Source organism: Puma concolor, chromosome B1 (genome assembly GCF_028749965.1).
Source record: "Puma concolor isolate L17-30 chromosome B1, mPumCon1.1.hap2, whole genome shotgun sequence".
Taxonomy (NCBI): Eukaryota; Metazoa; Chordata; class Mammalia; order Carnivora; family Felidae; genus Puma; species Puma concolor.
Window position 1 is genome coordinate 55,471,793 of NC_141670.1, and position 14,166 is coordinate 55,485,958.

At 51.5% G+C, this 14,166-nt stretch overlaps 1 protein-coding gene and 1 pseudogene across 4 annotated transcripts; one reads left to right on the forward strand and one right to left on the reverse strand.

Moving 5' to 3' along the window:
• Positions 1–780: 780 nt before the first annotated feature.
• On the reverse strand, positions 781–10,029 carry LOC147581649 (uncharacterized; annotated as a pseudogene). The gene is made up of 4 exons (XR_015250119.1): positions 9,933–10,029; positions 9,372–9,486; positions 3,390–3,509; positions 781–2,302 (listed from the first exon to the last, which is right to left on the reverse strand). The product of XR_015250119.1 is annotated as an uncharacterized LOC147581649 (transcript).
• Positions 8,813–13,960, forward strand: HAND2 (heart and neural crest derivatives expressed 2). 3 transcript variants are annotated; one of them, XM_086703849.1, is made up of 4 exons: positions 8,813–9,617; positions 10,085–11,735; positions 12,415–12,471; positions 13,088–13,960. In XM_086703849.1, the coding sequence occupies exons 2-4, from the start codon at positions 11,181–11,183 to the stop codon at positions 13,184–13,186; spliced, it is 711 nt and encodes a 236-aa protein (XP_086559975.1). In that variant the 5' UTR covers positions 8,813–9,617; positions 10,085–11,180; the 3' UTR covers positions 13,187–13,960. The 3 variants fall into 3 exon arrangements, with proteins under 3 accessions (XP_086559975.1, XP_086559978.1, XP_086559977.1); XM_086703852.1 differs by lacking the exon at positions 12,415–12,471 and adding an exon at positions 11,973–12,090 and having other exon boundaries at positions 13,088–13,197; XM_086703851.1 differs by lacking the exons at positions 8,813–9,617; positions 12,415–12,471 and having other exon boundaries at positions 11,070–11,735.
• The last annotated feature ends 206 nt before the right edge of the window (positions 13,961–14,166 follow it).

Genomic DNA, 14,166 nt, shown 5'->3' on the forward strand with positions numbered 1-14,166 from the left:
TTTTTTTTTTGTTTTTTTTTTTTGGTGAAGACAGAATTCTCATGAAATGGTACCCTTTCTAGCTACTGCTTCCTATTTCTTGAGAGAGATACACGGGCGTGCATGACATATGAACTTGAAATATTATTGTGTGGCTTTGACATTGCACAACTTTATGAAACCATTATTTCTGAGGTTTGCTTTAAATAAAACTGAAAATGAAAAATGTTACCATAGGAGGGTGATCCTGAAGAATGACGCTACAATCTAGGTGGGATTATAAACCAAAAACAAGTAAAGCTTTAAAGAGATTGCTGATTAACTGGAATAGCCATGAATTTATTTTATGCCCACCAGCAAACAAATGTAGGTCCATACCTTATGCATTTTGACATAATAATAAAGAAGCATATTTTAACGTGTACCCCAGAGTCCCCTAAAAATATTTCTCTGCCTCAAATCTCCCACCTCCTTCAGAAGCCAACAGGAGAGGAAAATGGGGTAGTCATTTATAAGGTAATATGAAGTCATAAAATAATGACCCAAGTCATGTGCACCTCTCTGGAATCAGTGTGGAAATGGGCTTCCCATCCCAGACCTAATTATTCCATAATCCTCGTTGCATTTGCCTATGTGGGTTAGGGTGGGGTGTGAAACCTCGGAAACGAAATCGAATGTCACAAATGCAGGTGCCGCCCCCCCAGACCTGAAGACTGTGTGTTAAAAGACAGTATCTGTACAACCTCAGCTGTGCCTGAGAGGAGGGTGAAGGCGTCGGAATTTAAATCACGTTGTTTCCACTTATGCAGGGAAAATCCATAAAAAGAGATTTATTATCATATTTTCTCTTTGAAATGTATTTGTTTTTGACTTTAAAAGTGCTCCTCAGCACAGAGCAGAGTAAATATTACAATTTTGTTCAACAGCAGCCAAGACTTAATTGTCTGTGAAATACAAGGCTTAGGACCTGATTTGAGTTAACTACTGTTCTGCTGATACAAACTCTGCTGGCCGGCGCGGTGACCGAACGCACGCAGCGGCAGATTTACACCAGAGCCATCCCTTAAGAACAGAGAGGGGGAGGGGGGAGAGGGGGGAGGGGGAGGGCAGGGGGGCAGCCAGGCGCCTGCAGGAGCCCATCCAAACCATTTGGAGCTTTGCTCTTCCTGCAGCAGATTTAAAGTGCCTTTGCACAAGAAGTCAAACAAGAATAAGCAGCTATGGAAAACATAACAAATCATGCTTGCAGTTTAACAGCAAGAAAGAAGGGGAAACCGGTAACCGCTAACAAATACCGAAGAATGATGCAGTGGAGACGGAAGTGAGGGGCAAGGGAAGGGGGGGGGGGGGGAAGGAGCCGGATAAGGACACGACACTGGTTTCGGCAGGCGTACCGCACGTTTTATTGTTACTGTATGTCTCGCAGGGGCTCGGCCAGGAACCTGAGAAGTCCAGCCTCCTTCCCAGGGCCCGCGCCCTTCGCACGCGGGCTTCGGGAGGGCTCCGCCGCCCGCCCCTCGCCCTCGCGCCACCTCCTCCAGCGCCACCCCCCTCCCTCCGGCGGCGCTGCGGGTCGCTTCCTCCGCCCGCCGAGGGTGCCGAGGAGAAAGCGGGCGGCTGCAGATTTGCCCCGGTGGCACCGCAGCCACAAGCCAAGCCGTAATTGCAAAGCAAACAAGGCTGAAATATTGGATTGGTCTCAATCGTGACAAGATCTACGCTTTTGCCGCCAATTTGTTTGTGCAGCTCTATTTAAAGGCACTTGATTGAGGAAATGTTGGAAAATAGCGGTGAGGGTTTCCCTAATGAGACCTCAGGAGGGAAGCGGCGGCCTTCGCCCGCAGCCCAGGGCTCTGGATTGGCCGCGGGGGGCGGGGGGAGGGGTGCTCTTAACCCCTTCCTGCCCGCCTCCGGCGAAAAGTCCTCGGAGACGAGCTGGGGGAAGCTGGGATCCATCCCGCCCCAGAGCAGTGACCTCCCCTGGCCTAAGCTGCGGCGAACCGGCCTCCTTGGTGGCGGGCACCCCGAGCGGGAATGGGGAGCAAAAGGAGAACTTAACCAAGGTGAAGGAGGCGGCCCAACAGCCAAGGCAGGGCTGGAGGGCCGGCGGCCTAAATCCGGAGCAGCTCCCCTTGTCCCCCAACATTCCCGGGTGGCGGCCGCAGCCCCACATCTCACTCTCCAGCGCCCACGGTCCTGCGAGGCCTGAGGCCCTTGCGATCCCCGCGGAACCGCGGTTGCTCTTGGCTCGGGGCATTCAGGCAAGCGGTGACCTCCGACGCCACCTGGCCCGTCGCCGTCGTCGGGCTAGGTCTTGAGGAGGCTGGAAGGGAGGGGAGGAAGCTGAAGAGGCAGGAAGAGACAGTACATAAGTAATTACTGAGCGCAGCCTGTGTGTCAGGCGTCTCGCTCTCCAGTGCATCTTGATCTCATCTAATCTTCCCTACACACCCTCAAGGACCATGTCATTAACCCACTGTTCAGATGAAGAAACTAAGGGTTACAGAGACGGATGACCTGGTTCGAGATCACGCAGCCAGTATTTGGGTGCCTGAGAGTCCGCCCTGCCCAGCTCTGACTCTGGCGCTCAAGTTGTTGACAGGGGTTACCCGGGGAGGTCCGGGCTGGGGCTGGGTTTTTCACTCTCAGCGCTGATGCTGATGGCTCAGACCCACTGCAAGTGGGATCTATCCCGAGGAAGGTCCGTTCCCTAAGGTCCACCTCCTAGCTCTGGTCGCTTTCAAAATAAAGAAAAGCAATCCACTTGCAATTGGGATACGCAGAATTCACCCACTGTCTCTAAGTCATCCCTTTGACACGAGCCGTTAAATCCCAGGCTGGGCCCAATGCATTGACTGGACTCTCAAGGAACCCACAGTCACTGGAGTCTACCGGAGAATATGTGAGGGGGGTGCACCGGAGAGGGGACTTAATGTGGGGGAGCAGAGAGAGGGAAAGCAATACCTGGAAAAGCTTCCTGGAGGAGGTGGCATTTAAACTGGGCCTAGAAGAAACAAAGTGAAGTGTGGATTCTTTAAAATGGGACAGACATGGATTGTTTGATAGCTATGCTAGCAAGTCAAGGAATGCCAGACTTCAGTCCGGGACAATCTCGGAGTCATAATTTCATCACCTGCTGCTGTTTCAGGACTGCCCCTCTAACTTGGAGAACTGTGAGTTGTTCAAGCCCTGAGCCAAAGTTCCAACCTCTCCTAGGATTGAAAAGCTGGGGCTTGGGCTTGACACCGGCAGCTAGACCTTGACCCTTCCGGAGACCTGGACTTGGGCCAAAAGGGATTGTCAAAGACAGGGGCAGCAAAATGGCACTAGGGACACTCTCACCAGAGTTCTGAACAATTAGAGTCATGCATTCCTGAGCTTTTCCTAGAGGGATCTGGTCAGAGATGTACCTTGGCCAATCTGGAGTCTCTTTCTGGAGTCACAAGCAGATGCAGGCTGGAAAATGAAGACTCCAGAGGGCAGGGGAGGGCTGGTTTCGGTTGGACTTCCCCGAGAATGATCTGCACCTTCTGTCAGCAAAACAAAAAAGCATCAGTCATACCAATTTAGTGAACCCTCTAAATGTGTTTTGAATGGAATGCTTTTTTTTTTTTTTTTTTTTTTTTTGTATGCAACCAATTCCTTCTTTTGAAGTTGGATGCTTCGCAAGCAGAATGCAATTCCATTTTTTGTTCCTCGAGGTTTTGGCCTGTGTTAAGTGAGCACTCACACAAGTACTAAGAAGAAAGCCATTCTTTTCTGGAAAATAGAACAAAGTAGCGCCTCTCCTATCACGGTGCAGATATATAATCTGTAACAACAAATTAGCCTCCTCGTGCTGCGCATTTCCAGCAAGCATCCTGCCTTCTCTGTTTATATTATAACTTCTCTGCCTGCAATTATTTTTATTTTAATTTTCTGTCACTTTAACAGAAACCAGAGCCTTCTCTTCTAATGTTTTGTACACAGCATGTTCATTTTGATAAGATGTTCTTTCCTATCCTCTTTTAGCTTGCCTTTCCTTGTTTAGAGTTCTGTATCAGGAGTTTCTAATATTTCTCCCTCCTTTTTTTTTTTTTTTTTTTTAAGGAACTTGTCCCTGTCTTGCTTTATTTGTTTGTGTGAAATTTAGTTTGAAAGGAGATCAGAGAGAGCAGGAGGGGTTTGTAATAAGAGAATGACCGAATGACCCAAAGGCTGATTATCTATCATTAACTGGAGACTCGGTGTACCCAAATTACCAGAGAGACCTCAGTCTGCCGGATCCTTACCCAGCCAGAAAGGCAAGTGTGGAATGCACACAGCTGAAACAGGTCTCCGTGGCATTGCAAATGAAGACAGTGTGCTCACACATTTTGTTAAAGGCGTTTCCTTCAAAACTCAACTCAGGTTCAGTGGACGAATTTATTAGCTTCTGACACGTTGTGCACAGGTAAAATCCTTGCCGAAAGACTAACTTTAACATTTTGGTAACTAACATTTTTGTGTTGTTTCGTTCGACGCAAAATTGCAGCTAATTGTCTAAGCTCCGGAGAATATTGAGAAATCAAGCCAAGCTGCTTTTGATCTGCTCGTGCCGCTAAACCTAAACCTTGTAAAAATCGAGGTTTGCCATTAATATTGACAATAAAAGGGTTTCTTTTTGTTAACCTGAAACCTAACCATCCTGGCTCAAGTCCCTTGTCTAGAAGCAAAGGCCCTAGAATAAAGTAGAAAAGGGTTGCAAGAAACTGCCAGGGCTAAAAACAAAACAAAACAAACAAACAAACAAAAAACGACATGAATTTGCAAAGGAAGCTTCCGAACAGAACTTCCTAAGAATTCTCGCTACACCGCAGTTACAACTGGGAATGCATGGGGCCTCCAGTCACAAACAAAACCTTCGCTCACTTAAATGGCTTGTCCAAAGCTCCACATTTTAAGTTGCCATTCGCTTTTGTATTTCATTCTGAACCCTCTTGCAGACTAGTTGAAGTTAACGACTGCTTGTTTTCCCATAGACCGTGGATGCAAAATTACAATTGCTTCCTCATCATCTGAATGTGGAGTGCTTTCCTTCTAGCTTGGAAGAAAATATTGCCAGTGTGTATGTAATTTGCTTGAAACAAAGTAGGTAGGAGAAATCCTGTGGCATGTATTTTCTCACACCACTGGTGCTCTAAACTATCTATGCTTTACTAGAAAACAGCAATGATCAGATCTACCTTACCTCTTATAACAACATCAATAGCACCTCCTATATACACATCTTGCTGCCTCTAGGGAGGCCCTTTCAGGTGCATTCTCTTTTGTTCCCTTTTGTCGGAATAAGTATTTTAACTTGGATAACTGGCCAGGTATCAGTGAAAACCTCCCACAGCAGCAGCTCATCTGCCAGTTAATATGAAGATCTCGTCAGGGACCGTTTGAAGAAAATGCAAATTCCCACTACCTGTAAGACTGGACAGTGACATTTTTCTTGCACATTGTACGTCTTAAACTTACACAGCGTTATTTGTCAATTATATCTCAGTGTTTTACAAAAATACTTATTTTTCTTAAAGGACTAAAGGAGAAGCCAGTATCTTATTCTTCACCAGTTTCAGGTTCAATGACCTGAAGGGATCAGAAACCTCAGAAATCCAAGCACTGCTCAAAGGCAAATTTGAAGGGGCTGGGGGGGGGGGGGGAGTAGAGAGGAGGAGGGAAGGAGGGAGAGAGAGAAAGAGGAAAGGGCTGGCAGGGAAGAAGGGAATATGAAAGAAAGGCTAAATGGAGGGGAGGCATCAAACAAGTCCCATTTTCTCCACTGACTTAAATGTTTCCTAATCAAAACTGGACTGAAAACAAAAACAAAAACAAAAACACTGGACTGAAGGGAGTCGTAAGCAATCAGCCCCTCCACGGTCATTGCAGCTGAATCAGCCCCTCCCCCCCCCCATCTCCACAGATCTGCTCTGGAAAGAAGAGGGGAGAGGAATCACTCCCCAAATACCCCACCCCACCCCAAAATGCAAAAAGAAAGTGCTCAGAACAAATAAAATCTCATAAGAGCCATGGGCAACTTCCTGTGAAACAGATATAAGAGTCCAATCGAACATGATCCTGCATTGTAGAAGTATCCTCTGAGCACCCCCACATTTCTGGAGTCACTGTCACTTGCCATGTCTGTAGACAACCATTTCCCAAAAGGCAAACCAGAAAGGGAGGGACTATGGAACCCGAGTTGGGAGATCCTTTGCCGCCACTCAGACAGTATGCCTTATTCTTCATGTCCTGAAGGTTCTAAGACCAAGTGGCTAGCCTATAAAATGACTCAATCCCACCCTAATTCAGACAAAATGCAAAGCCATCAGGGTGTCGTAAGAAACAACTTCCTTGGAACAGGTGAGGCTGAGGTTACTTCTCCGAGAACACATTTCTTTTTCTGCCATCTTCTGGGTCTGGTGTTCTTTCTGGAGTTCTCGGCACTTTCTGGGGTTCACCTTATATAAGAGCGTTATAGATATTTAAAGGAATGCCCCATCGCTCCAACTATGTTGGTCAGGAAAATAAGGTAAAACGAGATTTGAAAAACGATGAAGGGAATTGAGCCATAATTCCCGTAAACATAAAATGTGTGTTTATGGCCCTCTGGCCTGGTTCTTTTCAGGTCCAGTTTATTTTGAGTTCTCATGAGCAAAACATAAGATACAAACTGCCCTTGCCTTTGTAATAATAAATACCTCCGAGAGATCTGTATTTTCCCTAAAAACAGACTGAAGTTTTTTAAAAAAATATTTAGTTTAAAGCAGATTGATTTTAAAAGGAATATCTCACAAGACCAAAACGTTTGCAAGGGAGTTAGTTCTCAGCTTCTCCCAGGCTCTTTGAGTCTTTTCCAGAGGAAGGGGTGGGAGTGAAGGGAAAGAGCCAAGAGACATGGGCGCAAAACAAATTGTTGAACCCGGTTCTGTCTGTTTAGCTGGAGGCGGACGTATCGCGCGGTACAGGGGTAGACCATCAGCTGCAGTGGAGACTGGACAAGGAATCACAGCATGTCTCCAAACGGGGGGCTGCCCACCTGGGTAAGACTGGTTGCAACTCAGCCCATGGCCTCAGAAAAGGAGAGGCAAGTTAGTACACCCTCACTAGGATTCCTCCTGCGGGCACCCAGGGTGGCCAACAGCCTGCAGCATCTCAGATGCTTGCGCCCTTTGAGTACTGGAACTTGTGCCCTTAGGGGGACAGCTCAGCAGCGTGCACAGTAGTGCAGTCCCTGGCTGACATCTCAGCTGGGAAATTCACCCTCCTCCCTTTCTTTTCCCACTGTTCTCCTCCATCACTCTCCCCCCTCCCCCACTACCACCAGAAAGCAAAGACTGTGGTAATCGTCTAAACTGGGGGGTGGGGGGGTGGGAGGGGGCAAACTTGAGGTGGATCTGCCTCACAGCTTTCCAAAGCAGCAGACTAACCCAGCACCCCCATTAGACCCGCAGCAAAAGGTACAAAAGAGGACTCTATGAGAAAAAAGGGGACTCATTTGGTTGTGAATTGGGAATGGCCCTCAGCCAGTCTGGTCTCTGCGAGTTAATAACTACAGTTAAGGATGCTGGAGTTCACCCATTTGTCCCCTGCCTCCAAATTGCCTTTCTGAGGCTGTATGTAGTCTCTGGGTCTGGCTCTCTGAGCTACATGAAGCCCCAGACTGTTGCACAGCATTAATTAACTGATAATGACACTGTCAGTGAGGACTGATGCTCAGATTAGCATCTTTTACGACTTTTTTTTTTTTCTTTTCTGTCCCGTGTTCTCCATGTCTTTTTATCACTTGCCGTGATATCTGGGGCCATGAGATTTGCCCATTTTTGGTTTCAATTCAAAGAGCATGAGAAGGCTGAAAGTGGCCAAGTCTGATGGCTTCGACACTGAGGCCACTCACCTCTGATGGACAGAGCATCCCAGTCCCCAACTCAGCCATTCTTCCTTTCAGTTCCCAAAACTCCCTCTGGGTCTGAAAGCAGCCTACCAACTTCTTTCCCTGAGCAGTTATCTGTTGCTAGCCTGGGTGCCACCATCATACTTTTTCTACCTGCTTCCAGGGCCTAGATGTGTTCTTATAAACAGACTTAAAAAAAAAAAAAAAAGTATCACATGTCAGAGGATTGAACTACCAGTATTTACACATTCAGGGTTTGCCTCCCCGGTGAAAATGTAAACAGAACCCCATCACACTACCTATATTCTTTCCTTGAAGAACAAGGTCTTTAAAACACCCTGCTTGTGCTAAAATCTCAGACCCATCCAAGCTGGGGGGTCGAGGGCTTCTAGCTCGCTATTTTGATCCATGCCCAAGTGGCACTTTACCAACAAATCTGATTTCAGCTTCTCCCCACCCCCTGCTCTCTGCCTTAAAATGCTATGCTGGGGGCATCCAGGGAAATTGACCCCTTGCGGAGGGGAGAGAAAGGGCCCGAACGGACATTTCACTCCCACACTGGGTTTCCTAGCCCCTCTCCGAGGATCTTCCCCTGTCCTAACGCCCAGCCACGGAAATATCTAAACAGTATTTCTCCACGCTGCTGCCCAGGGCTGCAAAGGCTGAGGGAGCCGGCCCTGCATCCCCCCCCCCCCCCGCAGCACAGGAGGTGGGCGCCCCCACCACCCCTCCCGCCATTAGCACTGACCTCGCTTTCCATCCCCAACCGCGGACTCCGCCGAAAGCGCCCAGCGGGAAAGGAATGGACTGTCCTTTCCGAGTCCTTGGGGTGGGGCTCCCTTTGTGGGGTGGGGCTCCCTTGGCGGCCTGGGGCCTGACTCTGCCTGCTTCCAAAGTACAATATCCAAGGTGGAGTTAAAGGTCTCCCCTGGGTGACCCCAGCCAGGCCCAGTGGCGAGTCCCAGGCCGCCCTGGCCGGCCCACGCTTCTGTGCACCCTGCCTTGGGCTTCCTCTAATTTACGGCCGCGTGGGGTCCTGGTTGACACCCTTTTCCACACCAAACTCCTTCGGGCCGCATCCCGATCTGCATAGCCGGCTCCCTTTGCGACTCCCAACCAAGTCCTGAGGATGTTTCAGCTCCTGCCCCTGTCCATCCCCGCCCCAGCCTCTCTCCAGCTTCCTCAAGATGCTCACGCCACGCGGGCGCCGCGGCCCTGGTGCCCCGCGCGGCCCGCTGACTTACAAATGGAGATCCATTTTCCGTTATAATGCGTTCAAGATCACTAAGGCCAGCAGTCTAAACATCCACGAGCCGTCCTCCCGCTCTGCCTCTTAAACTGCTGTTTAATGGTTCCCCTCCGATAACTAAACCTGCTTTCCACAGATGCCCGCTTTTATGGGAGAGTCAGGAATGCAGAGATATATTTATATGTTTGTTCATAAAAACTGGAAAATAAGCTCTGAACACGCTGTAAAAAATATTCAGTTACTTACCAAACAGGCTAGTTAAACCAGGGGAACAGTGATACCGGCCACACCACGAATTCGGGGGATCGAGGTGCCTGCGCGTTGAAATCGTCCAAGGTCGTCGTCGCTGGGGCTGGTGTCCCTGAAGAACATGGAAAGAAGGGTATTTACAACCGGCTTGACCGTCCGTCCGGTGGTCTTAACCATGATCCTCAAAAGCAGCCACGATAACAGGAGCCACCTCAGACGGCCCTGGCCAGGGTACCGTGGTGGGTAAGTAAGGAGACCTCGAGGCGGGCACTCCCAGCCTGCGCCCAGGTTGGAGCCGCAGCCTTTCCGCGCCGCGCTCGCTGCGCGCCTCGGCGAGAAGACAGTGCCGGCCCCCAACCGCCCCTTTGCAGGGACCCCGCCGCCCGCCGCCTCTGCGCTCGGCCCCCGCGCAAAAATAGCACGCGGCTGCCTGCTGATGTCCTTGCCTCGGTCACCTACAAAAACACCTCCAAAAGAAATATCTGCGTCCCCTCCACCTTTGTTTGTTTGTTTGTTTGTTTGTTTTTAACCAGAAAAGAAAGCAGAGTGATACTCTACCTGGTTTGAGATTCTTCAATATTTCAGACTTGGGGGGGGGCGGGATAATTTAATAGGACAGCATCTGTTAAACACTTGCATTAACCTCTAGCTGATAAAAAAGTTTTTTTAACCCTGCCCCCCCTCGTTTTAATTATCTTATGGTTATGAAGGGGCAGCCAATCCTGGAAGAGGACTTCGACAATTAGCAACGAGAACATCAAAAAGTTTTATTGCGGAGAGCGAGAGGCACCGCCCCTGCCGCCCCGGGATTGGCGTGAGGAGCCTCTGACGACATATATTAACCCGAGCAGCCCTAAAGATGTAGCTGTACATGGAGATCTTGCTGGGAAAATCCGCTTCCTCCCCTCACGGCGTCCAGCCCAGGAGAACCGCCGCCGCCGCCGCCACCCAGGAGCTCCCTCGGCCACTGCGCGGACTCCGCCGAGAACCCGAGCCGCCGCCTTCGCGCTCCGAGGCGCCCGCAGGGCCCCAGATCCTTCCCCTGAAAGAAGGAGAGGATCTGAGAAAATGGATGCACTGAGACCTCTCTGAAAACCCTCCGAGGGAGCCCGGGAGGAGTGAGGACACGTTACCCGCTGCTAAAATCACATTTCCAGGACCAAAAACAACAACAACCAAAAATTTCATTAAAACAATAAGCGCCCAAGAACCCAGACCGGGCTGGTGGGGGGAGGGGAAGGGGCGGGAAGGGGAGGGTCGCACGGAGGTAGCTTCACAGTGAGCAGCCGACCCCGCCGCCTCCCTGCAGAGCCGGGCCGGCTCTTCCACCCGCGGCTCGGACTCGCCCTGGGATTCCGAGGTAGCTTCGGTGCCGGGATCGCGGCCGCGGTGGAGGCCGGCGACTCCGCGAAGCAGCCTCGCGGGAGCCCGGGCACCTTTGCATGAGCACGAGAGGATTCTGCCTCCCCGCAGCTGCCCGGGAAGCAGGAGCCGGCGCGCGGGCCGCGGAGCCAGGCGGGAGCCGGCGGCGGCCGCGGCCAGGGGCGCACGGTGCCGGGACCAGCTCGCCGCGCCCTATGGGGAGCCGGCGGCCGCAGTGCTGCTGAGGCAGGCCCGGCGGGCCAGGCGGGGGATCGGGGCCCGGGCTGCAGCAGCCCCCTCTGCGGCTGCCGGGCCGGCCCGGGCGCCCGAGGGCTGGGGGGCGGGGGGTGGGGGAGGCCGCCCAGCGCCGAAGCGGGGGCCCCGGCCGAGGGCGCGGCGGGGCTGCGCGCACGCTGGGGCGCGTGGAGGGGCGCGGAGGGCGATATGAGTCTGGTGGGGGGCTTCCCCCACCACCCGGTGGTGCACCATGAGGGCTATCCGTTCGCCGCCGCCGCCGCCGCCGCCGCTGCCGCCGCCGCCAGCCGCTGCAGCCACGAGGAGAACCCCTACTTCCATGGCTGGCTCATCGGCCACCCCGAGATGTCGCCCCCCGACTATAGCATGGCCCTGTCCTACAGCCCCGAGTACGCCAGCGGCGCCGCCGGCCTGGACCACTCCCATTACGGGGGGGTGCCGCCGGGCGCCGGGCCCCCGGGCCTAGGGGGGCCGCGCCCGGTGAAGCGCCGGGGCACTGCTAACCGCAAGGAGCGGCGCAGGACTCAGAGCATCAACAGCGCCTTCGCCGAACTGCGCGAGTGTATCCCCAACGTGCCCGCCGACACCAAACTCTCCAAGATCAAGACGCTGCGCCTGGCCACCAGCTACATCGCCTACCTCATGGACCTGCTGGCCAAGGACGACCAGAATGGCGAGGCGGAGGCCTTCAAGGCGGAGATCAAGAAGACAGATGTGAAAGAAGAGAAGAGGAAGAAGGAGCTGGTCAGTACCAGGGGGCAGGGGGCAGAGGGGGTGCGGGGTTTCGGTACCACCGGCCTCCTTCCAGTTGGGCTGAGCAATGACATCCCCCCTCCTTTGCCAGCATCCTAAGCCAAAGTTGTTAAAACCAGGTTATGGAAAGAAGTTGAGGAGATGGGGGAGGACGGCAGCAGGAGGAGGAGGTTAAGGGGGATGCTCCGCGCTGGTGATCTTCCCTCCGGGTTACCGCCGTTCCCACAGGCACTTCGGGCATGCCTTTCGGACTCAGGGTCCCCCCCTGATCTTTCGATTGCACTGGCCCAGTCATTCCATGTCTTTTAGAGCCTTCATTTGGCCTCCAATCCGATCTTGCTTTCAGGTATTTCTAAAATAAGTCGCCTGCAAGCGCTAGGTTCCAATTATTCCACTTTCGGCCCCTTATCCCTCCCTGGAGAACTAGGCCACCGCTGATCGTAAGAGAGTTTTAAGGCTGTTCTCATCGCAGTGCTCAGAAGACATAGAGGTAAACGTAAATAATAAGTACTCTTAACTTCAAAATGCAGCTCCGGTTTCTCTTTGGCGATGAGGTTGTACTGAAACTTCCCAGATGAGTGCACTTCGTGGGTCTTTCTTGTTTTATTCCCCTGAGCATTTTAAGACAAACAGTAAATACTAATATGGTCGCTGTCATTGTTGTTATCAGGAACACAGAACTATAACTGAAAAGCAGTTTTCTCCAGTTCCGACCAGGTGCCCACAGGTTGGTGGTGTTCAGAGCAGGGCTAGTGCCATGGAGGACCTGGGAAATAATCCCATTTGTCTAGTTTTTCTTCTTTGGGGCCTGTGGCGCTTTAGTCTGTGCATAATCGAGTGACCTCTGGAATAACTGGGGATTTCAGAGGCCTTGGAGGAGAGGCACTGCCGAGTTGGTGGCCCAGAGCCCCTTGCCGGCCAGCCCAGGCCGGGGCAGAAGAAACGTCTCCCCCATCTACCCTAAGAGCTCGAATCTGGGATTGCGATTGAAAACAGGGAAACCAGATTTAGCGCCGACCCCCGCTCGCTCCCCTACATCTGGAGTCAGAGAAAAGGCCCCCAGCCCCTCCATAAACGACTTGGAAACGGCTGGTTGTTTATAAGCTTGCCTATCCGGTAGTTGAGCGTTGCAGGCGCGTGGAAGGCCTGGGCGGTAGCTAGGGCTGCGCAAACCTTGGTCGTTTTCTTGCCGGGGCTGACTTGAAACCATCCCCTTCTCATCCCTTACCCGTGCTTTCCTTCTCTCCTTTTCTCCCCGGAAAGTGCGGGGGGTGGCGTGGAACCAGGTCTCCTTTCTGAATTTCTCTTTCCACTTTTCTCTCCTTCGCCTCTCCTCTGCCCAGAACGAAATCTTGAAAAGCACAGTGAGCAGCAACGACAAGAAAACCAAAGGCCGGACGGGCTGGCCGCAGCACGTCTGGGCCCTGGAGCTCAAGCAGTGAGGAGGAGGAGGAGGAGGAGAGCGCGAGTGAGCCGGGGCCCAGGAGCCGGAAGCAGACCCAGGACTCCGGGCAAGCTCTCCACGCTCCGCTCTGAGGACTTCTTGCATTTGGAATCATCCGGTTTATTTATGTGCAATTTGCCTCCCCTCTCTTTGCCCCCCTTTGAGGCATCCGCTCCCCACCTCCCCCTCCAAACAAAAAAAAAAGTGGATATTTGAAGAAAAGCATTCCATATTTTAATATGAAGAGGACACTCCCGCGTGGTAAGGGATCCCGTCGTCTCGTAGATTCTCTGTGTGTGAATGTTCCCTCAAGGCTGTGTAGACACCAGCGTTGCTCCCACCCCACTTACCCAACCCCTTCCAGATAAAGACAGCAGACAATAGTGTGTATGTAAAGTGTATCTTTAATACTTGGCCTTTGGATATAAATATTCCTGGGGATTATAAAGTTTTATTTCAAAGCAGAAAACGGGGCCGCTAACATTTCAGTTGGGGTCGGTATCTAGTGCTGTCTTTTCATCTGTGGTCGTTCCCTATTCGAAGATGTTTCCAACAGCTACTTGTTTTGTGCACTTCCGTCCTCTAAAACTAAGTGGAATTTAATTAATATTGAAGGTGTAAACGTTGTAAGTATTCAATAAACCACTGTGTGTTTTTTTACAAAAACCCCAATCTTTTAATGGTTGATACCTCAGAAGAGTTTTGAAAACAAAACTGTTATACTTGTTTTCATAATATTTAAAATATTCAGAAGTAAACTAAATTATCATGATTGCCTCTAACTTTATTTGAAAGAGTCGGTAGTTCCGATCAGTCATCAACGTGAGCTCCCGCCCTCCCAGGGAAGTGGCCTTGGTGAAAATCCTCCTAAAGGACCTGGGCTCCTTGCAAGTCCTGTCTCCTTCCCCCCACCCCCCAGCTCCCAGCCGCCTGGAGAAGGTTGAGTGGTCTGTAGTAGGAGGATCTGGGGCCGAGGGA

Coding starts and splice junctions, on each gene's coding strand:
- HAND2 (XM_086703849.1), top strand. CDS start 11,181: ATGAGTCTGGTGGGGGGCTTCCCCCACCACCCGGTGGTGCACCATGAG. Junction 11,736..12,414: donor AGAAGAGGAAGAAGGAGCTG/GTCAGTACCAGG, acceptor TGTTGTTATCAG/GAACACAGAACTATAACTGA. Junction 12,472..13,087: donor TTCCGACCAGGTGCCCACAG/GTTGGTGGTGTT, acceptor TCCTCTGCCCAG/AACGAAATCTTGAAAAGCAC.